This window comes from Arvicola amphibius, chromosome 5 (assembly GCF_903992535.2).
Source record: "Arvicola amphibius chromosome 5, mArvAmp1.2, whole genome shotgun sequence".
NCBI classification, from domain to species: domain Eukaryota; kingdom Metazoa; phylum Chordata; class Mammalia; order Rodentia; family Cricetidae; genus Arvicola; species Arvicola amphibius.
Genome location: NC_052051.1, coordinates 22,176,482 through 22,203,056, shown reverse-complemented (window position 1 = coordinate 22,203,056; position 26,575 = coordinate 22,176,482). Strand labels below are relative to the sequence as shown.

At 45.2% G+C, this 26,575-nt stretch overlaps 2 protein-coding genes across 2 annotated transcripts; one reads left to right on the top strand and one right to left on the bottom strand.

Annotated features, from left to right (window-relative positions):
* Window positions 1–230: 230 nt before the first annotated feature.
* Window positions 231–22,962, bottom strand: Nfs1 (NFS1 cysteine desulfurase). Its single transcript, XM_038331595.2, has 13 exons — window positions 22,788–22,962; window positions 22,163–22,242; window positions 19,874–19,990; window positions 18,299–18,382; window positions 12,373–12,525; window positions 9,850–9,943; window positions 8,921–9,055; window positions 5,670–5,827; window positions 4,822–4,927; window positions 4,129–4,210; window positions 3,402–3,485; window positions 2,019–2,108; window positions 231–760 (listed from the first exon to the last, which is right to left on the bottom strand). Exons 1-13 carry the CDS (start codon window positions 22,903–22,905, stop codon window positions 697–699), a joined length of 1,365 nt encoding a protein of 454 aa, XP_038187523.1. The 5' UTR covers window positions 22,906–22,962; the 3' UTR covers window positions 231–696.
* On the top strand, window positions 22,856–24,531 carry Romo1 (reactive oxygen species modulator 1). The gene is made up of 3 exons (XM_038331596.1): window positions 22,856–23,044; window positions 23,223–23,353; window positions 24,345–24,531. The coding sequence occupies exons 2-3, from the start codon at window positions 23,223–23,225 to the stop codon at window positions 24,451–24,453; spliced, it is 240 nt and encodes a 79-aa protein (XP_038187524.1). The 5' UTR covers window positions 22,856–23,044; the 3' UTR covers window positions 24,454–24,531.
* Window positions 24,532–26,575: the final 2,044 nt, after the last annotated feature.

The following is a 26,575-nucleotide window of genomic DNA, read 5'->3' as shown; positions in this document are numbered from 1 at the left end:
TCAAATGGATATTTCTATTTTCATTAAATCAAAAGAATGGAAGATGAGCTGGGCGGTGGTGGCGCACACCTTTAATCCCAGCACTCGGGAGGCAGAGGCAGGCAGATCTCTGTGAGTTTGAGGACAGCCTGTCTACAAAATTCCAGGACAGCCAGGGCTGTTACACAGAGAAACCCTGTCTCAAAAAACAAACAAACAAACAAACAAAAAATAAAAGCAAGGAAGGAAGATGAGAACACAAAGCAAACAAGCCTTTAATAAAACTTGTTTTGGCTGCAGTCAATGTAAAGAGATGTCTTTTGAAGCCACAAAAAAAGGTTAAAATAAAGTTTGTTTATGCTAGTTGCTACTGGTGCCAGTCCAGCTGAGCAGAGTGACGATCCACACTGACACAGAATCCAGAGCCTTCTGCAGTTCTGCTACCTCCCCAACAGCAGGTACGCCTAGGGGGAGTAGCATGCCAGCATCTCCAGGCTTCCACTCACTCAACAGTAGAGAAGAACTCCTTTGGAGGAAGAGGTTGAGACTAGGAAAGATACTTCCTGGAATTTCTCAGTTGAAAACATTCTGTGGTAAAGTCAACAGCGCTACTCTGGTTTGACCATGGACCACTCAGCATGTAACAAGGTTCCTGGTTGTACACGGGTCAGTAAGGCAGGAAGAGCCAGGTCAGCACAAAGTCACGGAACCACTCTTCTAATGCTGGGTCCACTTGATGCTCTTGAGATCAATGCCATCCTGCACCATCTCCCAGAGGGGACTGCCAAAGAGAAGAGGCATTGAGTGAGTGAGGACTCAGACAAGAAGCAGCAGCCAACACAGGCACTCAAGCCCTAAGCAACAATTTGTTTTCTCTGCCTTTGCCCTGGTGAACCCCAATACAGGAGACGAACAAGCCTTTTCCAGCCTCTCCCTAACTTAAGATACCACCCATGGCTTTAACCCAAAAGAATGTCTGGGTATTAGGCCTGAGCACCACTCTTATACAGGAAATGATACCGAGAAGACTGTGGCTAAGAATGTTGCTTATATGTATGCTTATTAGGGATACCATTTTTATGTAAAATTTACATTTTATGAAAAAAATAAAAAATATTTACAAAATTTTGGAAGACAGATGTGCCCTAATGGATAATGTTCTTAAAACCAGATTGAGTTTGAGGGTGGTAGCGGTGACAGCGGCAATTTTGTTTGCTTTTGCCACTGAAGATTAAACCCACACTCAGTGGTCTCCTCTCCTGAGTTACAGCCCTACACCCAACGATTGGACTCTGCAGCTTCCGTTTCCCCAGTTAATTTTCTTCAGTTTTACTGAAGCCCATCCTTTGTTTCTCTTTCTGAGAAAAGGTTTCATTCATAATCTTCCTGCCGCAGCCTGAGGGCTGTGATTACAGACCTATGCATGATTCCTGGTTTGGTTTTGTGCTTTCTTGGCAACCACTCTGCCACCTAGCTTTGAACCCCAGCCCTTCCCTTGTTATTTGTATGATTGGGATCAAATCCAGGGCCTTTATTGATGTTAGACAAGCAATCTGTGTGCTATATATAAAAACCTAGGATTTTATTTTGTTTTTTTGTTTTCTGAGACAGGGTTTTTCTGTGTAACAGTCCTGGCTATCCTGAACTAGACCAGGCTGACCTTGACCTTGAATTCACACAGATCCACCTGCCTCTGGGACTAAAGGCTGCACTGTGACTGCATTTGAAAACATTCCAATCCGGGTGGTGGTGTCGCACATCCTTAATCCCAACATTTAGGAGGCAGAGGGAGTCTGATGCCTGTGAGTTTGAGGCCAGCCTGGTCTACAGAGTTCCAGGACAGCCAAGGCTATACAAAGGAACACTGTCTCAAAATACAAACAAACAAAAAAAACCCTGAAAAATAAGAAGCTAGGGAATTCTCCTTCCTTCTTTTGTAAAATCTACATCCTCCTTGAACCTGGGTTCCGGCAGCTAGCTGGCGTACAGAGAGGAGACAGTACAGCTCCTCCGCAGCATCTGTCTGCTGCAGCCCGTACCTCATATCCCGGAGGCGTTTCACATGATGAATGCACTTCTCCACAGTGTAGTCCACCTCCTCTTCAGTAGTGAAGCGGCCAATGCCGAACCTAAGAGAACACACAAGAGCTCTCTACCTGACCCCAGGGTTGGTTTGGTTTTCTTTATGGCCAATACTCACTGAGGACCTACTAAACAACAGATAAAGAGAGAGCTAGGGATGTCATTGGTTCAGTGGGTAGAGTGCTTGCCTAACACACAAGAAGTCTGGGGTTCAATTCCTGCATTCGGTAGGCAAAGGCAGGTAGATCTCTGTGAGTTCAAGACCATCCTGGTCTATAAGAGCTAGTTCCAGGACAGGCTCCAAAGCTACAGAGAAACCCTGTCTTGAAAACCCAAAAAAAAAAAAAAGAGTGATACTTAACAGTGGCCGTGGTCCAAGTGACAGAGTAGATTTTCTTTGTGCAAAAGATGGGGGGAGGATGCTAATTGAATATGTAACCCTCTGACCAGTTCGAGCACAGAACTGGGAACCCGCATTTCAGCCCTTGTAAGCAGTTACAGCCTTCCTTGTCCATATAAGCCTGAAAACCAGACTTGGAATATAGCTAAGCCAGACACAATCCCTGCCCAAAATCACCATTACCTGGAAAGCCAGTACCTGTGCTCTTGGGACCCAGAGTGAAGGGGCTCTGACTCATCTTTACCGCTCTGTTCCTCAGGACTAGAGAGTCCCTCTCACGCCCTGCGTGCAGATGCCCTCCCTCATGCCAGCTCTGCAGCCACTATCTGTGTCACACTGGCAGAGGGCCATCCATGTGATCGGGTCTTGGAGATCCCTTGTACCCCAGTGGTGAGAGACGGGGCTCACAGTGGGCCAGCTCTGGTATGCTAATGAATGGCATGGGATTCATTAAACAGGCGTGGAGGTGATTTCTGTGACTCCAGCGCTTGGGAGGCAGAGGCAGAACAATCAAGGTCATACTCGAGCTGCAGAGTGGGTGGGAAACCAGCTGGGCTCTGGGGAAGCTACTGGCTCAAAAGAAGAGGAAAAAAGAGCACAGACCTACCTTCTAGGTAAAAGCTTCCTAGAGCACAGCTGGGGATCAGAATCAACTGAGACGTTTCCTACACTAACTCCAGACCTGGTGGGCAGAGGATCTGAGCATGGGACTCAGACATCATCTTCACCAATATTCAAGAAAGGGTCAGGGGCATAGCTTAGGAGGAAGAATGCTTGCCTATCGTGTATGATTTTCCAAAATGCATAAACCAGGCATGGGGGCACACACTTGTAATCTCAGCTCTCAGGAGCTGGAGATGGAGGACAGAGTTCAAGGCTGGCCTTTGTCACTGACAATGTCTTATCTCACAGGCACCCACTGCAGCTGCGGTGCACGGACCTGATAGAAGAGTGTGCTAAATCCTCGTCAGTGCCGATTGCTCTGAGGACGTAGGAGGGTTCCAGCGATGCAGAAGTGCAGGCACTAAGGATGGAGACATGAACCTTTAGCCCACAGGACATAGCCAGGGTCACCCCTCCCAGGGCCCTGGAATCACACCACAGGGACAGAGGAATGTCATGGGGCCTGATGATGCCCTGTACATCTTGGGATGTAAACCCAGCCCCTCTGGGACCTATAGCAGATAACTTTCTTGAGCAAGGACACTGTCAAGAGGTGAAAGAGCACGTCAGATCTATGCACTTGATCTGACAAAAGAGCCAGAGAAACTTCTGCATCCAGAGCAGAAGACACAATGTGTAACCCTGGTGGCTTACAAACAGTTTGTTTAACACTGTAAAGACACATACATCTTTAGGCGGGCATAATGGCACACACCTTTAATCCCACCACTCAGGAAGCAGAGGCAGGAGTATCTATGTGAGGCTGAGGACAGCTTGGTCTACACAGAGAGTTTCAGGACAGCCAGGGATACATAGAGAGATCCTGTCTCAAGACAAAGAAGATACATACATATTCTAGGTCTTAAAATCCTCCAAGAGAGACCAGATAGAATGGTGAACGCCAGACTATGGCTGGTAGCTAAAAAGTGACCTTTACCACCGTCAGGAAGCTCAGTGACATGTAGGGTACTCAACAGGCAAGCTAACGACCTGGTTCAACTCACCTCCCTGAGGACAAAGCGACGTCCTTGAGGGCCATCAGCAGACTCTCCCCTTCCACGTACGCAAAGGAGAGGTTGACACAGCCTGGAGAAGAGAGAACACAATGATAGCTCGGGTCTCAGCCTCTGCCAGCATGGAGCCTGAGAGCTGGAGACAGAGCTCAGGGGTAGACGTGCCTAGCGTGAAAGAGGCGAGTGCAGACAAAAAACAGAACAGAACAGAACAAACGAACAAAACAAACTTTTTTAGCTAAAAAAAAAGTATTTTTAAAAAACAAAACCAGAGCCGGGCGGCGGTGGCGCACAGCTTTAATCCCAGCACTCGGGAGGCAGAGGCAGGCGGATCTCTGTGACTTCGAGGCCAACCTGGGCTACAAGAGCTAGTTCCAGGACAGGCTCCAAAAGCTACAGAAGAAACCCTGTCTCGAAAAACCAAAAAAAAAAAACAAAAAAAACACCCAGAATGGGGCTGAGGAGGGGCCACCAGGATGGCTCAGCAGGTGACACCCTTGCTACACAAGCCTGATGACCTGAGTTCTATCTCTCTAACCCATATAAGAGTGGAATGAGAGAACTGACCCCACAAAGTTGCCCTCTGACCTCCACAAGTGCACTGTGCAGGCAACCCCCATGCACACATAATAAATAAAATTTAAGAAGGAAAACAGAATACAGATTGATAGGGCATATCCATACCAGGGTAGTGCTGTTTGGGGTCCCCGTTCATCACCACATCTGGAAGGCTGCTCATTATCTTCTGTACCAGCCGCTCTGCTAACTTGGAGATTCTCTTGTGGTCGTACTAAAGAGCAGGCAGGAGAGAAGGAAGTACAGTGCCCACCAGCCAGTTCAGCGACAAGGAATTCCAGAAGCCCTTCTCTACCCAGCACGGCTGTGCACCACACAGGCCCTGCTAATGCTTGGTATATATTGGAGGCGTGTTCAAAAGGTGAGCGAGAGCTGAACACAAGGCTCCAACAGCCCAGAGAAAGATGGGCTGGCCGGGCAGTGGTGGTGCACACTTTTAATCCCAGCACTCGGGAGGAGGCAGGTGGATCTCTGAGTTCGAGGCCAACCTGGTCTACAAGCTCCACAGCTACAGAGAAACCCTGTAGATGGACTGGTAAGTACAAGAGGGGCATGTGTGGGTTTTCAATCACCTCCTTGAGAACAAGGGGCTGCGGGACCTTGCCAAGGCAGGTGTTTTATTTAACCGTGTGTCCATGCACACAGATTTCCTTACGGGGACTGAGCCTTGCACCCCAGGGAAGCACTCTACTGCTGACCCAGCCCTTTGCTTTCACTTCTCATCCAGAGTCTTGCTACGGAGTCCAGGCTAATCTTGAACTGAAAATTCTCCTGCCTCAGGCTCCTAAGCAGCTAGGATTACAAGGAAAAGATGCCACACCTGGCTCAAAGACAGGCTTTCCTTAGACCGCCTCTTCCAGCAGAGATTGGCCTCAGCAACGCTGAGATGTTTCTAAATGGGAGCTCCTGCCCAGGGGATATTCTGAGGGGGAACTACTGCTCTCTCCAGTACCTACCTCCATCTCCTGTTGTGCCAACTCACAGGCAGCTCCCAGCCCCACCACCAAGGGTGTGGGCACTGTCCCAGACCGCATACCCCGCTCCTGCCCGCCGCCACTCTGTAGGGCCTCCACACGCACCCGGGGCCTACGCCGGATATAGATAGCACCAACCCCTTGAATAAGAAGTTGTTAGAAAAAAAGAGAGACACATATTAAACAAAATATTACTTTCTAAAGAAATTAAAATATTATTTCAAATTTTACAGCTCACTTTACCTAAATAAACAAATTAAAAGAGCTGGGCAGTGGTGGTGCACGCCTTTTATCCGAGTACTCAGGAGGCAGAGACCAGCCTGGTCTACAGAGCAAGTTCTAGGACAGCCAGGGCTACACAAAGAAACCTTGTCTCAAAAATCAAAGAAACAAACAAAAAAAGTAAGAAAAAAAAATGGAAAAAGCTACTATTTAGCAAAAATATTTAACATAAATTATGTTACCACAGGAATAATAACCAAGATTATTTTAAGCAACTCCCTATCACACAACAGAGGATTCTTTTTATTCTAATTAATTTTTAAAAATGTAAGTTAATTGGTGTTTTGCCTGCAGGTATGTCTGGGTGAGGGGGTCAGAAGCCCTGGAACTAGAGATATAGACAGGTGTGAACTGCCATGTGGGTGCTGGGACTTGAACCAGGGTCCTTTGGACGAGCAGCCAGTGCTCTTAACCATTAAGCTATCTCTCCAGCCCCAGGATTATTCTTTTTTTCCCCTTTAAATAATTTATTTGTTTTTATTTCACGACTCTTCATGTTTTCCCTGCATGTATGTCTGTGAAAGTGTTAGCCGGGCGGTGGTGGCGCACGCCTTTAATCCCAGCACTCGGGAGGCAGAGGCAGGCAGATTTCTGAGTTCAAGGCCAGCCTGGTCTACAAGAGCTAGTTCCAGGACAGGCTCTAGAAACTACAGGGAAACCTGTCTCGAAAAACCAAAAGAAAAAGAAAGTGTTAGATCCCCTGGAACTGAAGTTACAGACAGTTAGGAGCTGTCATGTGGGTGCTGAGAATTGAACCCAGATGTTCTGGAAGAGCAACCAGTGCTCTTAACCGCTGAGCCATCTCTCCAGCCCCAGGATTATTCTTTTTTTTTTTTTTTTTTTTTTTTTTTGGTTTTTCGAGACAGGGTTTCACTGTAGTTTTAGAGCCTGTCCTGGAACTAGCTCTTGTAGACCAGGCTGGCCTCGAACTCGCAGAGATCTGCCTGCCTCTGCCTCCCAAGTGCTGGGATTAAAGGCGTGCGCCACCACCGCCCGGCCCCAGGATTATTCTTAAGAGCAAAAACCAGACTACACATATAATTAAAAATAAAAATAATCACACATGCACAAAACCCAAATGTAAAAAATAAAGTTCAAGAAGAAGAATGAGGAGAAGCAGGTGAGACAATGACCACCCACTAGCGGCTAGAGAGATGGCTCAAAGGTTTGTTGCTCTTGCAGAGGATCCAGGTTCAGTTCCCAACACCCCCCCCCCCATGGCAGCGCACACAGCTATAACTCCAGTTCCAGGGGATTCAATGCCATTGCACCCACACAATACACTAAGATGCATTCAAGCAAAACACTCATACACACAAAAATAAAATAAATAAATCTTTTTTTGGTTTTTCAAGACAGGGTTTCTCTGTAGCTTTGGGAGCCTGTCCTGGAACTAGCTCTTGTAGACCAGGCTAGGCTCGAACTCACAAAGATCCGCCTGCCTCTGCCTCCCGAGTGCTGGGATTAAAGGCGTGTGCCACCACTGCCCAGCTAATAAATAAATCTTAAAAAAAAAAACAAATAACTTAAGTAATAATTGTTGGGATAATGTAATTTATCCTATGTCAATACAATGACACACCAAGCAGCTATAGGAAAGACTGACATTCTTTTATGCTGACATGTAAAAACTCTAAAATACATTGTTAGGAATCTGGTGAGATCAGGATTGGTGGCATGTGCCCACATTACCAGCACTGGAAAGGCAGAGCCAGCCTTAGGTAAAGGTACAAAATCCTGATGAAAGAGAAGGAAAGAGAGGAAGATCTTATCAACTCTGCACTACACTTTCCCTTTTCTTTCAGTTTGATTTTCAGAGTCTCAAGAACTCTAAGGTGACCTAGAACTGAATAGGTAATCAAGAATAAACTTTCTCACCGGGCAGTGGTGGCGTATGCCTTTAATCCCAGCACTCGGGAGACAGAGGAAGACTGATCTCTGTGAGTTCGAGGCCAGCCTGGTCTACAGAATCAGAGTTCCAGGATGGCCAGGGCTACACAGAGAAACCCTGCCTTGAGAAACTGAAAAAAAAAAGAGGGAAAAAAAGAAAAAAAAAAAAGACGGGTCTAATTCTAAAGACCTGGTTAGCCTGGAATTCACTATGGAGACCAGACTGCCCTTGAACACACAGAGATCTACTTGTATCCAGGACATTGGAATTAGAGGACTATATTTCCATATCTGACATTTTATTTCATTTTAAGATGTTTTGTTAAGTGAGAAAGCAAGATCAGAACATACATAATTTGGGTAAAATGAAGTAGAGGGGCCAGGTGGTGGTAGTACATGCCTTTAATCCCAAAGAAAAAGAAAGAAAGAGAAAAAGGAGTGGAGGGAGGAGAGTACGGCTGTTCTTAAGAATCAACAGAACAGCTGCGCAAAGGATGGCATGGCAGATGCGTCTCTAGCCCCGCACTCAGGACACTGAGCAAGGAAGAAGGCAAACTCAGAGGCAGCTGGGACCAAATCACAAGACCCTGATGAGGCTGAGTAGATACAGAAGAGATCCCACTCGAGCCGCATTTTGGAGTGGAGTAGAAGTTGGTGTCTGCAAAAACAGCTCAGAAGACCATGAGTTAGAATCCTGTAGGAACCCTTAGTAGCCAGCATGGTAGGGCAGCTAGGAATATCAGCCTATTTAATGGAAACTGTTCTGTTGTTTTTACTTATTTTACTTACAGATGTCTAGGGAAAATTGAATGAACAGAATCCTGTTTTCCTCAGGCAAATTATCATCTATATTCCTTTTAAGGACAGTGTGGAGGGATCAACTGTGCACACAGCATCTACGGAGAGGCAAGTGTTTGGGCTATTGCTGAATGATACTTGCACATTCCAGGCCATTCTGAATATACAGCCTGTTTGGAAAGCAATCACAGTCTCTAATGATTGTGATGAGCGTCGGTCAAAGGGGTTGCTGAGAAGTTCAAGGAAGAGGCAGGGGCTGGTACCTTTAGGACCATAGAGTTTGTGACCGCTGATGCTCATGAGATCAATTTTCATATCGTTGACATCGAGTGGGATCTTTCCAACAGCCTGGGCTGCATCAGTATGGAAATACACCTTTTTGGAACTGCAAATCTTCCCTGAGGAATGAGAGAGAAAGACCCATAGCACAGTGAAAGTAAAGCTGGCAACAGCCCTGCAAGGTCCCATGAATGACTACTGTTAAGGCATATGTAAGCCCTCTCTGCCTTTCCACCTCCCCTTTCCCCTCTCTGTGCCTCGCCTGATACCTGCCAACTCCCAGTCTCTCTTCTATGACTCTATAGATCAAGGGCAAAATAACAAACCACAAACACACATGCTATGTTGATGCCCAAGATCCTTCATACCATCTCATTTACTATGGGGATACAATATCACCTTTAAATCCTTTCTTACTTAAAAGAAGGAAAGATTAGTGGATATTTTTGCTAATTTGCATAGAGATTACAAGGTAAACTCTAAATGGGGATAAAGAACATTCTAAAGGGAAAAAGGACAGATGGTCTTTTCTTATTGTTTTGTTATTTGGGGCAAAAATATGAAATAAAATTGAAAAACAGGCTGGATAGTGGTGGTGTACACCTTTAATCCCAGCATTTGGGAGGCAGGTGGATCTCTGTGAGTTCGAGGCCAGCCTGGTCTACAAAGCAAGTTCTAGGACAGGCTCCAAAGCTACAGAGAAACCCTGTCCTGAAAAAACAAAACAAAACACAAACATGAAGGGCACTCGACTACATCCTAAAGACTCAACTAGTAGCCATGTTATCTAGCATGCAGTCAGCACGGCACAGAAGCTCTTCCCTGGTCCGCTTGGCTGTCATCTTCTAACTGTCTGTCCCTGCCCTTACGTGGACCCCAGGGATGGTAAGGGCAACCCATTCATTATACTCACCTATTTCTGCAATCGGTTGCTTTACTCCAATCTCATTGTTCACAGTCATAACTGATACCAGGCTGGTATCTGGCTGAATGGCAGCCTCTAGTTCCTAAGAAGGTAGGAGTAAGGAGTGTATATGATGCCAAGAGAACTACATGAATAAGAAAGCAGACAACCTTAAGTCTAGAAAAGGGGCCTTTCACTATAACCCTATCTGAACACTTAAATATTAAATAATAGGGGGTTTGGGATGTAGCTCAGTGCTTGCCTAGCATGTGGGAGGCACTGAGTTTAATCCCTAGTAATATCAGTTTAAAAAAAACAAAACAAAACCAAGAACAACAACAAATGACAGCACAAGGGACTGGAGACATGGCTCGGCAGTGAAGAACACTTTTGCTCTAGAGGACTCATCCAGTTCCGAGCACACCATGGAGGATCACAGCTCTCTGTAACTCCAGTTCCAGGGGATTGAATACTTTCTTCCAGCCTCCACAGGCATCAGGCACACAGATGGTACACAGATATGCATGCAGGCAAAACACCCATACACAAAAAGTAGAAGTTATCTGGGTGGTGGCGGTGCACACCTTTAATCCCAGCACTCAGAAGGCAGAGGCAGGCGGATCTCTGTGAGTTTGAGGCCAGCCTGGTCTACAGAGAGAGTTTCAGGACAGGCTCCAAAACTACAGAGAAACCCATGTCTCAAAAAACAAAAACAACAACAAAAAATAGAAGTTAGAAAATGGCTGGGCATGGTAACACATGTCTATAATCCTAGAGCTTAGGAGGTAGGGACAGGAAGAACAGGAGATCAATGCCAGCCTTGGCAGCAGTGAAACCCTATCTCATGCTCTTTCAGAGGATTTGAGTTCAATTCCCAGAAATCACATGGTAGCTCACAATCATCTATAATGAGATCTGATACCCTCTTCCGGCATATAGGCAGAATACTGTATACATAATAAACATATAAAATCTAAAAATAAACAAATTAATAAAATAGAAAACTATAGACATGGGGCTGGAGAGATGGCTCAGTGGTTAAGAGCACTGCCTGCTCTTGCAAAGGTCCTGAGTTCAATTCCCAGCAACCACATGGTGGCTCACAACCATCTGTAATAAGATCTGGTGCCCTCTTCTAGCCTGCAAGCATATATGCAGGCAGAATACTGTATACATAAATAAATAAATAAATAAATCTTAAAAAAAAAAAAAAAGAAAACTAGACTGAAGAGATGGCCCAGTGGTCAATAGCAATTGATGCGGCTGTAGAGGACACGAGTCCAAGGCTCAGCATCCACACGATGGCTCACAACCATCTGTAACACCTACACACTCATAAAATAAATCTTAAAAAAGAAAGGTTAGTTGAGTAGGTATTGTAGCCCATGATTATAATGCCAACTCTTAACAGGTTGAGGCAAGACGATCAGGAGTTCAAAATCATCCATGGCTACATGGTCACCTGAAGCCAGCCTGAGATTCTCAAGACACTGTCTCAAAGAAAAAAAGAATAAAGAAAAAGCTTAAAGCTTACATGAGATCTTAACTAGACCAAATAAACAAACCCCGTTTTCAAGCTGCTACCGAGCTGCTACAGTAAGAGCAGTGTGACCACGGCGTGCACACGACATGGAAACAGGACAGAAGCACATATTCAAGCCTGTTATTTGTAGACGGGGCTCACTCTGGAGTCTAGTCACCTCAAACTCTGGTGATCCTCTTCTCTGAGCCTCCAGAGTGCTGAGTTTAAGGGCAAATTCCCCTGTATCTAATCTACACTAATGTGTTTGTTTTTGCAGTTGTGGGGATCAAGCCTACAGCCTGTGCATATTGTGCAAGAATTCTAGCCGGATGGTGGTGGCATGTGTCTTTAAACCCAGCACTCTGGAGGCAGAGGCAGGCAGATCTTTGTGATTTCGAGGTCACCCTGGCCTACAGTACTAGTTCCAGAACAGCCAGGGCCACACAGAGAAACCCTGCTTTAAAAAAAGTTAAAAAAAAAAATTCTACCACTGAGCCACATCACCAATCACCATGCTTCCTTTATAGGTCAACACAAATAACCAGTGCAGGGAAGGATGAGGCCAGAGCTCATCTGTGGTGTGACTCCCTGACATCCTACACTCATGTCCAGAGCTCATCTGTGGTGTGACTCCCTGACATCCTACACTCATGTCCAGAGCTCATCTGTGGTGTGACTCCCTGACATCCTACACTCATGTCCAGAGCTCATCTGTGGTGTGACTCCCTGACATCCTACACTCATGTCCAGAGCTCATCTGTGGTGTGACTCCCTGACATCCTACACTCATGTCCAGTAGCTCTCAGACAACAGGATCACCAAAAGAGCTGAGAGGCAAGTTTTCCAGAGAAGAGCAGTACACACTCAAGAGAACATAATCTCCTTCTCTGCAGGTCTGTTCCATGCTCCATTCTCACCATTAGCTCAACTTTGAGGCTCCACCCAAGGCTGGAGACAGACTTACAGGGTTACTCCAGTTCTGTCCCTCATGCCTAGCGTAGGACTCCTACCTTTAAGTCAATGATCCCACTCTTCTGCACTGGCAGGTATGTGACCCGAAAGCCCTCAGCTTCCAGTGAGCGGCAGGAATCCAGCACACATTTGTGTTCAGTCTGGGTGGTGACCACGTGCTTTTTCCGTGACCTGTAGAACCTTGCCACTCCCTAAAAAAATGATAATTACAAAAAGGACAATATACAGAGGTAGCAATGATATGAATCTTATTTTTTGTTTTGGTTTTTGTTTGTTTGTTTTGTTGTTGTTACGGGTTTTCTGAGACAGGTTTCTCTGTAGCTTTGGAGCCTGTCCTAGAAAACTAGCTCCGTGCCTAGATATAGGCCTTGGACCTTCCCCAAAGCACATACCTTACCCTCTCTGAGGAGTGGATTGGGAGGGGGGGGTTCAGGCAGGGAGTAGGTAAATGGAATGAGAGGAGGGGTGGGAGTGGGAACTGGAATAGGTATGTAAAATTAAAAAAGATAATTTGTTTTCTTTGAGGAAAATAATAATTTAAAAAAAAAGAAAGAAAGAAAACTCGCTCCATAGACCACACTGGCCTCAAACTCACAGAGATCCACCTGTCTCTGACTCCCGCGTGCTGGTATTAAAGGCAAGCACTACCACTGCCTACCCTGAATCCTATTTATAAAAGTCTTTCTGTTGGGAGGCAGAGGCAGGCGGATCTCTGAGTTCAAGGCCAGCCTGGTCTACAAGAGCTAGTTCCAGGACAGGCTCTAGAAACTACAGGGAAACCCTGTCTCGAAAAACCAAAAAAAAAAAAAAAAAAAAAAAAAAAAAAAGTCTTTCTGTGAGAGTCTGCTAAAAGGCCTCGATCATGCTAAAGATATAAGGACCTGTGAGGATGGAGCGATGGCTCTTACGGAGAACCTGGATTCTGGACTCAGCATCCACTGGTGACTCACTACTGTCCTTGACAGGGCACCCGACACCCTCCTGGGGCTCAGAGGGCACGAGGCATGTATGTGCTACACATAAGCATGTAGGCAAAATACACATAAACTAAAAAATAAATAAGGTTTTTTTTTTTTTGAAGTTTAAATAAATGAGCTGGGTTCTATCCTAGAGCCCAGTGTTCTTTCTTGTCATCCCATTTCTGGGGAAGCAGAGACAGGAGATCCCCAGTGACCACCAGCCAGGTGGAACAGCTCAGCTAGTGAGCGCCTATGCAATGAGAAACCCTGTCTCAATCCGGCTGGTGTTCATGAGGGTGACACCCGAGGCTGCCCCATGGCCTGACCATGTAGGGTGATGACTTTCACTAGTAAATTGTTCTTTAAATCTTCACTTCTGGTGTTGAAGCTATTTCAGTGCCATTTGATTCCATAGTTGAGGAGTCTTTTCCATGTTTCTTATGTATCTGTTTTACAACATGAACACTGATAAGTTTGGATGTCTCTTCTGTTTTTATTTGAGAGATGTTCTTATTGAATAGTGTATGTTTGAGGGTTCAATCCCTAATACCATTCAGGAATTTTTGTTTGTTTTTGTTTTTCGAGACAGAGTTTCTCTGTGTAGCTTTGGAGCCTGTCCTGGAACTCGCTCTGTAGACCAGGCTGGCTTTGAACTCACAAAGATCCACCTGTCTCTGCCTCCTGAGTGCTAGGATTAATGCTGTGTATCATCAAACCCAGTTTTGCTGACTTATTTATAATAGTTAAGAAATGGAACCAGCCTAAATATCCATCAACAGATGAACAGATAAAGAAAATGTGGTACATACACAATGGCATTTAATTCAGACATAATGAAAAATAAAATAATGACATTATCAGAAAAATGAATGAAATCAGAAATCATTATGTTAAGAAACATAAGTCAAATACAGAAACAAATTCTGGGCCAGTAAGTCAGTTCAGCAGGGAAGAGCAGTCACCATAAGGCAGCCTGAGTTCATCCCTGGAGCCCATGATGGAACCATCTACCACAAGTTATTCTCTGACCTCAACATGTGCACTGTGGCACATGCACGCACACACTCAAATTAATCAATTAATTAAAAAACACAAATAACATGTTCTCTCTTAAGTGGAATATGAATTTACACGTGCGTGTGTGTGAATATAGACGTGTGTGTGTTTCTAAGTCACAAAGGTAGAAAAGGTGCCATGAAAAGGGAAAAGCGATCTTTGTATATATGTGTCTGTCTGGATTCACGACGTGTGTATGCTCATGGCATGAGGACAAGAACGTGTGTCTGGAAGTCCTGGGACGGCCTCTAGTGTCAGTCCTCACCTTCCACTCTACTGGAGGCACGGCCTCTTTGCTGCTTGTTCTGACCTGCAAGCCCCTGGAGCGCCTCCTGTCTTCACCTCCCAGTGAGGCACACACACTATTATCCCGATTTACCTGTGCTCTGAGCTTGCACAACAAGTACACTAACCACTGAGCGTCTCCCGGCTGGAGAGACAATCTAGGTGGCGAGGGGAGGAAGGGAGCAAGAAAAGGTAGCAAATACAGATGACATGAAAGAGAAAGGAGAGCTTGTGAGGATGGCCAAAGGGACCAGCAAGGATGGAGCAGGGTAACGGAGGAAGGGTAACGCGGGAGACGAAGAAACAGACTACAGTAAAGTGGGATATGTGTATGAAAATGCCATAATAAGGGGCTAGAGAGATGGCTCAGAGGTTAAGATCATTGCCTGCTCTTCCAAAGGTCCTGAGTTCAATTCCCAACAACCACATGGTGGCTCACAACCATCTGCAATGGGGTCAGGCACACACACACACAGAATATTGTATTCATAAAAAATAAAATAAATATTAAAAAAGAAAAAGAAAATGCCGTAATAAAACCCATTACTTGAAAAAAAAAAAAACCCATTACTTGGTATGCTGATTTAAAAATCAATTTAAAAAATTTAAATCTTAGGGATGGAGAAATTGGTGTTCTTGCAAAGGACCCTTGTTCAGTTCTCAACACCTTCCTGGAAGTTTACAACCATCTTTAACTCCAGTTCCAGGGGATCCAACATTTTCTTTGGCTTCCACAGGTATCAGGCACACATGTCATGCATGCAGACAAAACACTTATATACACAAAAAATAAAAATTGGGGCCAGAAGTCTTTAATCTCACCACTCAGGAGGTAGAGGCAGATAGATTTCTGAGTTCGAATCCAGCCTGGTTTATAGAGCGAGTTCTAGGATACTACAGAGGATACCCAGAGAAACCATGTCTCAACTGGCTGCCCTTCCAGAGAACCTAGGTGCAGTTCCAAACATCTGCATGGTAGCTCACAACTATTTATAATTCTTGTCCCAAGGGGTCTAATACCCTCCTCTGCCCTCCAGAGGCATGCCACACTTGTGGTACACAGACATACATGCAAGCAAAAACACCCACACACATAAAATAAAAATATATTTTAGAAAGATAAATAAGGGGCTAGAAAGTTGGCTGGTAGCTAAGAGCACTTGCTCTTGCAGAGGACCTGGTTCAATTCCTAGAATCACACGACTGCTCACAACCATCTGTAATTCCAGTCCCAGGGGATCCAACACTCTTCTGACAAACCTTAGACAGCAAGCATGCACAGGGTGCACAGACATACATGGAAGGAAAATGTTCAGACATAAAAATTTTTCTTTTTAATTTGTTTTTTTGTATTTGAGACAGGGCTTCTCTGTGTACTCTTGGCAGTCCTGGAACTCACTCTGTAGACAAGGTTGGACTTAAACCACCTGCCTCTGCCTTCCAAGTGTTGGGATTAAAGGCATGCAGCACTACCACCAAGCTCTAATTGGGTGTTAGCTCCCCTGGAACTAGAGTTATAGACAGTTGTGATCTGTCATATGGGTGCTGGGAATTGAACATGAGTCCTCTGAAAGAGCAGTCAGTGCTCTTAACCATTGAGCCATCTCTCCAAACCTCCCCCCACAGAAAGTTTTAAGAAAATAATAAATCCTTAAAAAAGAGACATTAATATTATCAGGTGCACAAATTATTTTTCAAAAACTAAAAAATTTAAAATGATGAAAATGAGGGCTGAAGAGATAGCTCGTGGTTAAGAGAGAATACCACTCCTGTAGAAGACTCAGTTTGGCTCCCAACACACATACTGGGAGGCTCACAATCATCTATAATTGTTCCAGAAGGATCTAATGCCTCTGGCCTCTGAGGACACTGCATTCCCATGAACATACCCACACACAGACACACAAAGTTAAAATAAAACACTTTTTTCATATCAGAAAAGCCTGGTACAGTGGCACATGCCTTTAATCCCAGCACTCAGGATGCAGAAGCAGGCAGATCTCTCAGAGTTCATGGCCAGCCTAGTCTACAAAGCAAGTTCTGGGTAAGCCAGAACTACACAGTGTCAAAAAAAAAAAAAATTAAAAAAGAGAGGCAGGATATCCGAATAGTAAACGTAGCAGTAATACAAGTGATACAGCTGACTTTAGCAAGCTTGAGAGTCTAGCTGTCCAACACCAAAAACTAAATAAATAAGAAAAAAAAATAGACAAATAAATTTGCTAGATCTAAGTAAAACGTGATTACATTACGTTGTATGAAAGATCACTACGACTATTAAGAGTGAGACACTTAGCTGGGCGGTGGTGGCGCACGCCTTTAATCCCAGCACTCGGGAGGCAGAGGCAGGAGGATCTCTGTGAGTTTGAGACCAGCCTGGTCTACAGAGCTAGCTCCAGGACAGGCTCCAAAGCCACAGAGAAACCCTGTCTCGAAAAACAAAAAAACAAACAAAAAAAAGAGTGAGACACTTGCACAAAGCATCTGCATGCCCCAAATCCAGAAAGACTGAAACCAAAAGACCAAGGCCAAATGAAAGGCACAGAAGATACCAAAGCAACAAGTACTCAAAATGCAGAGGAATTTTGTAAACAGATCTAATCAGAAAGAAAAGGGAAAGCTGGTGGCCTTGATCAGGTGAGTGAGAGCGAACTAATCCCTGCGAGCTTTTGTCAACCCAAAACAAGCTAAAGTCACCTGAGAACAGCAACCTAACTGAAAAAAAAAAATGCCTCCGTCAGACTGCCTGTAGCTAATTTGTGAGGCACTTTGCTTTATTAATGATTAATGCGGAGGGCCTAACACACTGTGGGTGGAGCTACCCCTGGGCCAGAAGCAGGCTGAGTGAGCTGGGGGGAAGAAGCTGTAAGCAGCGCCCCTCCATGGCGTCTACTTCAGTTCCTGCCCTGAGCTCTTTCCCTGACTTCCCCTCATCAAGGACCTTCCCTCCAAGCCGCCCTCAGTCACGGTGTTTTACCATGGCAACAGAAACTAAGACGCTTACTGCATTCCACTTTTTTTTTTTTTAAAAGGACGAACAATCTAAAAAAACAAATAGTTACTGGTCTAAGAGCTACCTCCTTTTCTATCCACTGCCACACTGAGCTCAGACCAATAGGATAAAAGACAAGACAGACGCAAAGGGCTGAAGAACAGCTCGCACGACTCCTCAGGAGGCAAAGGTACTTGCCTAGTGACTTAAATTTGATACTCAGAACCTGAGAAAAGGTGGAAGGAGATTTCAGGCTCTACAAAGTTGTCTGATGACTCCAAAACAGTTCTTTTTTCTTTTTTTGGTTTTTTTGTGACAAGGTTTCTTTGTGTAACAGCCATAGTTGTCCTGGAACTAGCTCTGTAGAGGAAGATGGAATCAAACTCACAGAGATAGATCTGCCTGCCTCTGCCAAGTACTAGGATTAAAAGTGTGCGCTACCATTGCCTGGCTACAATTGTTTTTAAAGGCAGAAGAAATAAGAATGAGTGGGTAGTTGGAAAAAAATACATCTATGAGTCCAAATGATAGAGAAGCACTAATCTCTAAACTCAAGAAAGCTCATAGATAGTTTCTGTCTCCCTTCTGTTTCCTCCTGTCCCTCATCTTCCCAAATGTGCCTCACATGCTGGAAGTACTCCACTATACAACGCTCTCACCCCCTTCTCTTACCTTAATCGCTATGTTGTTGGACTCAGTCGCTCCACTAGTAAAAATGATCTCTCGAGGATCTGCTCCGATCAGAGATGCTACTTGCTGTAAACCAAGAGCCAAAGATACACAGCGTGAGTTGCGGGGCAGGAGTGGGGCTGCAGACACAGCTAGAACTGGGTTCTGCAGCACGCGTTCTACTGCGTTCCACCTGCCGACCAGGTCAGACGCAGGCAAAACAAGGAACTGACTGTTACAGCTCCAGTATGCTAGCTTTCTCCATTCTAGGACAGGCTAGTGAGAATGGCAAATGTAACTCAGGCGGTAGAGTGCTTGCCTGATATTATGAAGCCCTGGGCTCATTCCCAGTGCTACATATACCAGGTATGATGGTGCACACCTGAAATCCCAGCACTTAGAAAACTGAGGTAAGATAGCGGCCATGAGTTTGAGGCCAGCCTGGACCACAGAGTGAGTTCCAGGACAGCCAGAGCTGTTACACAGATCTTATTACAAAAAAAACCAAAAACAAGCCGGGCGGTGGTGGCTCACGCCTTTAATCCCAGCACTCGGGAGGCAGAGGCAGGCGGATCTCTGTGAGTTCGAGGCCAGCCTGGTCTACAAGAGCTAGTTCCAGGACAGGCTCTAAAAAAGCTGCAGAGAAACCCTGTCTCGAAAAACCAAAAAAAAAAAAAAGGAAAAAACCCAAAAACAAAACCAACAAAAAAATTCTAACAAAATGTCAAGTGAAGAACTGGAAAAAATGGCACAGGCATCAAGTTACTTGCCGCTCTTCCAGAGGACCCAGTTTCCGTTCCCAGCATCCATATGGTGATTCACAACCATCGTTAACTTACAGTTCCCAGGGATCTGACAGCCTCCAATGGCCTTTGCAGGTACCAGGTTCATACATAGTACAAACACACACAATCAAAACATCCGTATGCATAAATGAAAAAAATAAATATTTTTAATAGTAAATTTGGTTTGGGACATTCATGCCACAGTATGTGGGTTTTGGGGGATAAAACTTAAGTCACCAGGTTAAAGTACCTATGCTGGCATCACACTGTCCCAAGAAATGTACTCTTTTTGTTTTTTGTTTTGTTTCCTTTTTTGAGACAGGGTTTTCCAGTAGCTATGGGGTCAGTCCTGGAATTCACTCTGTAGGCCACAGCTAGCCTCAAACTCACAGAGATCCGCCTATCTCCGCTTTCCAAATGCTGCGATTAAAGGCATGCGCCACCACCGCCCGGCTATGAAATGCATTTTTAAAATGTATTTACTGAATCAAGTACTTTTTGAGCTCCGGATGACTGTTAACCTTTACCACCACTGTCTCATGTAATTCACCCTATAACCTTACAAGTATGAACCATTTCACCTTCCACTTGATGGTGAGGATCTCAAGGCTTAGAGAAATGAGATGATTCGCCTGAGGTACTTTACCTAGTGAATGAGAAGTAATTAAATACCTGCAATCAAACTCCAAAGCTATTCTCTGAATCTCTCAGAAATAAAACCATTTCCTAAGAAAGAATGCCTCCCACAGGCCACCGAACCTGACTCCCAAACGCCTCAGTCTGTTGTGCTAACCTGGCGAGCATGTTCCATGGCTGCCTCGCTCTCCCAGCCATACGCATGAGTCCGAGAATGTGGGTTCCCGTAGTAGTTCACAAGGTATGGGAGCATGGCATCGAGTACCCTGGGATCCTGAATACAAGAGAACCGGTCAGTCTTCTTGAGCCCATAGTGAACTCAGAACCTGCTCCATCCACTGATCACTGCTCACCTCGCTCGGTATGTTTCCAGTCCTTCAGATGCTGCCTGGCTTCTTCCACCCTCCCACATACGAATCAAGTATTAACCTGAAATACCCCCACTTCAAAACCACCTGAAATCCCACTGCTCTACCAACCCCTCAAGCAGTTTACAAATGCTGTCTTTAATTTTTCTTCTATTTATTGATTGAAAGACAGGGTCTTATGTAGTTCAATCTGGCTTTAAATTTGTAATCCTGCTGCTGGGTATGATGTGCAGGCCTTTAATCCCAAAGGCTGGGCGCATGCTGAGCAAGTGCTCCACCATTTATATTCCCATCCCACCCAGTCCTGTTCTTACAACTGTTGCTACAGATGACGCCATTCCTGCCATGAAATGAGTTACAAAAGGCTGTGTACTTGCCAGTGTGGTAGCATAAACTTTTAATCCAGAACTCAAGAGGCAGAGGCAACAGGATCTCTGTGAGTTTGAAGTCAGCCTGATCTACAAAGGGAGTTCAAGGGAAGTCAGGACCGCTGCACAGTGAGACACTGTCTTGTCTGTTTGTTTGAGACAGGGTTTCTCTGTATAACAGTCCTAGCTGTCTTGGAATGTGCTTTGTAGACCAGGCTGACATTGAAGAGACTTTGTCTTAAAAAAAAATAAATAAATCACAGCAGTGATGGCACATGCCTTTCATCCCTGCATTTATGAGGCAGAGGCAGGCAGATCTCTGAGTCCAGCCTGGTCCATAGATCAAGCTTTAGGACAGACAAGGCTACACAGAGAAATCCTATGTCAGGAAATAATAAATACATAAATAAAGCCAGAGTTGGCATTTGATGGAATCAGGCAAATATCCTTCCGCACACATGGATGAAAATTTGTATTCATAATGGAATTGGGCTGGGTGTAGTGGCACATGCCTTTAATTCTGGCACTCAGAAGACAGAGGCAGAACTGTGAGTTCAAGACCAGCCTGGTCTATAAAGTGAGTTCCAGGACAGCCAGAGCGGTTACAGAGAAACTCTATCTCCCCAAATCAACGCCTCACCCCCCCACAAAAATAAAAAACCCAAACCCAAACCAAAAAACCCAAAACAACAAAAACAAAAATAAAACAAAACAAAAAACCCAACCAAACCAAACCAAAAAAGAGACTGGGCCATAGCTAGCAGGATATCAACTTAGCACCAAATTACTAGGCTTTTTTTTTTTTTTTAAACAAGAGTCTCAGATTCAAGAGAGAAAGCTGAGAAACCACTCAGCTATGGCTGCTCTTCCAAAGTTCTTTCAGCAGCAATGGCTGCTCTTCCAGAGGACCCGGGTTCAATTTCTAGCATTCACATAGCAGCTCACAAGGGCCTATATAAGTATAGTTCTAGGTGATCCAACGCCCTCTTCTGGCCTCCACAGGCACTGCATACATGCGACACACAAACATAGGCACTTACTTGTAAGATAAAAGAAATAAATTGGGATCTCGTGGATTCCTGACTAGTCTCGGACAGATGAGGTAGCCAAATATGACCTAAGATTCTAATCTTCCTGCCTTTGCCTCCCCAGTGCTGGGATTACAGTAATTCAGTTTTATGTGGTGCTGGGGACTGAACCGAGGGCTTCCTGCATTCCAGGCAAGTGCTGAGTGACATATCCAGGTGAGTGACTTCTTTTATTTCATGCTCACCATGTGTTAGACTAGTATGTTTTCAGTTCACTTAACACTTGACCAGATTCACAGTTATTACAGGGTAGTCCTGCTAATTCCAGAGCCCACGTGTGTGTGTGTTTGTCTGCATTCTTTTTTTCTTTCCTGCTTCCTCCCTTCCTTTTTACTTTTACATAGGTTTGAGCTCTCTATGTGGTCCAGGCTGGCCTTGAGCTCTCTAGGTGGTCCAGGCTGGCCTTGAGCTCTCTTAAACTCCGGGTGCCACAACTCTAGCTCCAAGGCCTGAACATTCACTGTTTACTACAACACCAAGGTCAATAGCTAAAAAACAAAACAAAACAAAAACCAAAAAAGCCTTTTCTAGTGATCTAAAACCGAAACTCCTGATCCTGGTTCCCTTTTCTAGCACATTTAATGGTTCTCAATCCTACAGAAATCTAGCCCTTAGTCCTTACCAGAGGCGTTGTAGCCTGCACATCCATATAGAGAGGTCGCAGCACTGCCTCTGAGGGTACAGCCGAAAGGAGAGCGTTATCTACAACGGACAACAGAGTGGAGGGGCAAAATGAGAAACGATGCAACCGTGGACACAAGGTACACACGACAAAAGACAGTGAATTAAGGTGAATTAAGGAAGGTTGAGGTCGACTGTCAAAGGAAAAGAAAACAACGCGCGGTAAAAGACATCGAGGAAAGTTATAGACTCAGGATTCCTGAAGAGACGCCGGCGGCAATAGGGAGCAATCTTCAAACGATCCAGCGGAGTGGGATACGCTCTAAATAGCAAAAACGCTTATAAATGAAAAGCGCAGGTTCCTTTAATAGGGTCAAGGCAGGAGGAGCCTCGACTAACATCTTTAACAGTTGGCCGGGAGAGATCTGAAAGATGAGACCCCGGTTCAGACGTGGCAGGATGTAAGGGCCGTACCGAGAAAATGTGTGTGTAAGCAACGGGAAGGTTTAGAGTCTGGGACATGGATCCCCGGCAGGCAAGCTCCGCACCAATGCAGTGCGTAGCAGCAACAACGCAACCGGTTCGGACAACCAGGGAGAAGGGCCCTAAACGGAAGGGGAGCGTACCGCGCAGGCGCAATCCCCGGGTGGGCGCCGTGAACCTCGGCCGGGCCGCAGCGGCAGCAGCCCGTGCCGCCCGCCTCCAAGTGGCTCGCAGCATGCTGGCAGCAGTAGAGCCCACCATCCACAGCGCTTCAAGTCTTCAGCCCATGCTCCCGGAAGTAACTGCCCCGCGCTCCGGAAGCGATCGGACGGGCGGCGAGCGCCCTCCGCCTAGCTTTCGGTGTGAGACGTAGAGTCGAGCGAACGCGGCGGCGAACGAGGTGAGGTGGGGCCGGAGCGACCCGGCGTCGCGCGTACGGGATCCGTGACCGCGAGGACGGGGGTGGGGTCGTGCTACGGGCTGGCTTCGGGCCTGGGTCCTGCGGAGCCCTTCCGTGAGCCGCTGGGTGACGCCGCGACTGGCGGCCGGGCCCTCACTATCCTAGCCCTCTCACCCAGATGCCGGTGGCCGTGGGTCCCTACGGGCAGTCCCAGCCCAGCTGCTTCGACCGTGTGAAGATGGGCTTTGTCATGGGTTGCGCCGTGGGCATGGCGGCCGGGGCGCTGTTCGGCACCTTCTCCTGTCTCAGGTGAGCGTCGCGGGTGGGACTTCCTGGATCCCTCGGACGCGAGAGCACACTTGGTTGTGGTTGGAAGCACGGTGCTTGGGGATCTGAGCTCTAGAGTCAGAATGGATTTCTGACTCCTTTGTAGTTCAGTTACTTTAAGCAAGTTAGAGGCAGAGTTTCCTCAGCTGTAGTCGAGGACAGTACTTTAGCTGTACTTTTGAAAAACCAATCATATTAGTATGCTTTCCATACTTTCGTCAATAGTTATTGTTGCATGGCATTTTAACTTCCAACTGCGTGTTGAGCCGCTTTACTATCCTCAGAATAAGTTGTAGAGATAAAGCCGGATAAACTTCTGTAATCTAGTGCTCTACCTCTGAAATAATACTGTTGTTCTAAAGGTCATCTCCACATTGGGATAATGTACATATATATGTTACTATTTATTCGGTACTAGCTAAATGTCTTGCTAAATAGTTTAGTTACAAAGTTTATAAATGTAATGATGACTGCTTTACAATTTACACAGCTATTACTACTTTTCCTCCATGGGGGGTGAAGAGTAACATTTTAAGAATGACAAACCAGGCTCACACATTCAATCCAAACAGTCTGGAGGCAGAGGCAGAAGAATCTGTGAGTTCAAGGCCAGCCTGGTGTACAGATGTGCCAGGACAGACTTCAAAATTACAGAGCCCTGTCTCAAAAAATAAAACATGCCAGGCTGTGGTGTCACATGCCTTTAATCCCAGTACTCAAGAGTCAGAGGCAGGCAGATCTCTGTGAGTTCGAGACCAGCCTGGTCTACAAGAGCTAGCTCCAGGACAGGCTCCAAAGCTACAGAGAAACCCTGTCTCGGGGGGGGGGGGGGGGGGGGGGGGGAAGACAAATAAGGTAAAGGGATTGTCGCTTTTAATGCTTGACCTACTTCAACACTGATTATAGAGGAAGTTAATTCAGATCTTTCCTGTATTTTTATTCCTACATGACCCCTTCTTGTTTGCTTCTTCAGGATCGGAATGCGGGGTCGGGAACTGATGGGCGGCATTGGGAAAACCATGATGCAGAGTGGCGGCACCTTTGGGACATTCATGGCCATCGGAATGGGCATACGATGCTAATCAGGGCAGTGATTGCCGGCTACATCTATACTTTGCCATCCATTTCGACCCTTGTACAATAAAAGTTTTTTCTTCTCAGTCTCAGCCTATTTTTACTTCAGATATAGCATTTGAAAGCATATACCCAGGATTTAAGAGATTACTGAGGTCAGTGTCCACATGGTTACTTAACTCGAGTTTCCTGGGATCATCTAGACTCTCCAGGCACATGGTGTACCTTGAATACATGCAAGTGCATAACTAATACTGAAATGTTTAGCCAGAATCATTGGCATAAATTTAATCCCAGCACTCTGTAAATGGGAGCAGCCATTACTAGATAGACTGGTTAAAAAAATGTTTAAATTTGAGCTAATGAGATGTTTCCCAACTGGATAGTGATGGTGCATGTTTTTAATGACAACACTTGGTAGGCAGAGGAAGGTGATCTTTGTGAGTTAAGAGGCCAGCCTAGGCCAGGCGATGGTGTCTCACGCCTTTAATCCCAGCACTCGGGAGGCAGAGGCAGGAAGATCTCTGTGAGTTCGAGACCAGCCTGGTCTACAAAGCTAGTTCCAGGACAGGCTCCAAAGCCAGAGAAACCCTGTCAGGAACCACGCCCCCCCCCCCCCCCAAAAAAATAAGAGACCAGCCTAGTCCACATTACCATAGTTGCAGGATAGGCTCCAAAGCTACATGAATAATGTCTTGAGATAGAAATACTCTCACAGATCCTAGCTCAGTGTACTTAGTGCATTAAATATCATAAACATTAATCCCTTGATGGCACAAAGAAGTATACAATTTGAAGAAGGTAACAGCAAAATGACCTATTAACAAAAAAATTGAGTTTTATCTTTACAGCTTCATTTCTGATATGAAAACGACTGAACAGTTTTCTTGACTGCCTACACCATCTCCTAACCAGCCTCAATTCAACATTGAACATTTTAATTATGTAGCCTCATAAAATTCTGCTTATTAGCACAACCCCACTGTGAAGAAACTACAATTTGACTGTTTTTAAGGATTTTTGATTACTCTTCAACTATATTTCAAACAGAACTTGCTTGATAAAAATGTGTTTTGAGGGCACATGGAAAAGTAAATTAAGACTCACATCTATAGATTTCTTATTGAAGAGGGAAATTGCAGTTAAATACCTAAAGGATTTCACTCAGAATGGACACTTCAAAAGGTTCTGAATATATTTATTCAAGAAACTTTTACTTCCATTCCCTTATCTACAATTAAAGATGTTGATTGGCAAGCTTGGATGATCTTGCTATACTAATTAACTTGTAAAAGAGCAGATTCAATACTATCCAATAGTTAACCTTTAAAGGAATTGGCATGCTATGAAAATTCATTGGAATTCATACTGCCTATTGTGAAAATGAAAAGATGGGTAGGAGAGCTCAGTGCTTAAGAATGCTTACTGTAGAGCTGCAGAGGTAAGACTTCTGTGGACCCAGGCTCATTTTCCATCACCCACATGACAGCTTTTAACTAATTCCACTTAAGAGAATTTGAAACAGTCCCAGACATTCATGTAGGCAAAACACCAATTTACATAAAATAGGAAAAAAATTTCTTCTAACAAGCCCTGACTTCGGTCCCGAAAAATCATAATTTGTGAATCACAGGCACCCATAACCCCAATTTCAGAGGACCTCCGCAGGTACCAAGCATGTATGTGGTGCATGTGAGATATGCTGGCAAATAATCATGTAGCATTAAAATTATTTTTAAAAACAGGTTAGATGCTCCAAGACAAGACTACAGGAGGCCCTGCCTAAAAATAAAAAAGGCTAGTTGTGGTGAAACAGGCCTTTAATCCCAGCAACTCAGGAAGTAGAGGCACACAGACCTCTAAATTAGAGGCCTACCTGATCTACAAAGCATGTCTCAGGACAGCCTGGGCTGTTCCAAATAAACCCTGGATCGAAGCTAAGCCCAAAATAATAAAGACTGTTCCAGCATTTGGAGAAGTGTGGTGACTGAAGCCTAGTTGAGACAGTGTTGTCAGCCCTTCAAAAATGGTAGGGTTCGCCGGGCGGTGGTGGCGCACGCCTTTAATCCCAGCACTCGGGAGGCAGAGGCAGGCGGATCTCTGTGAGTTCGAGGCCAGCCTGGTCTACAA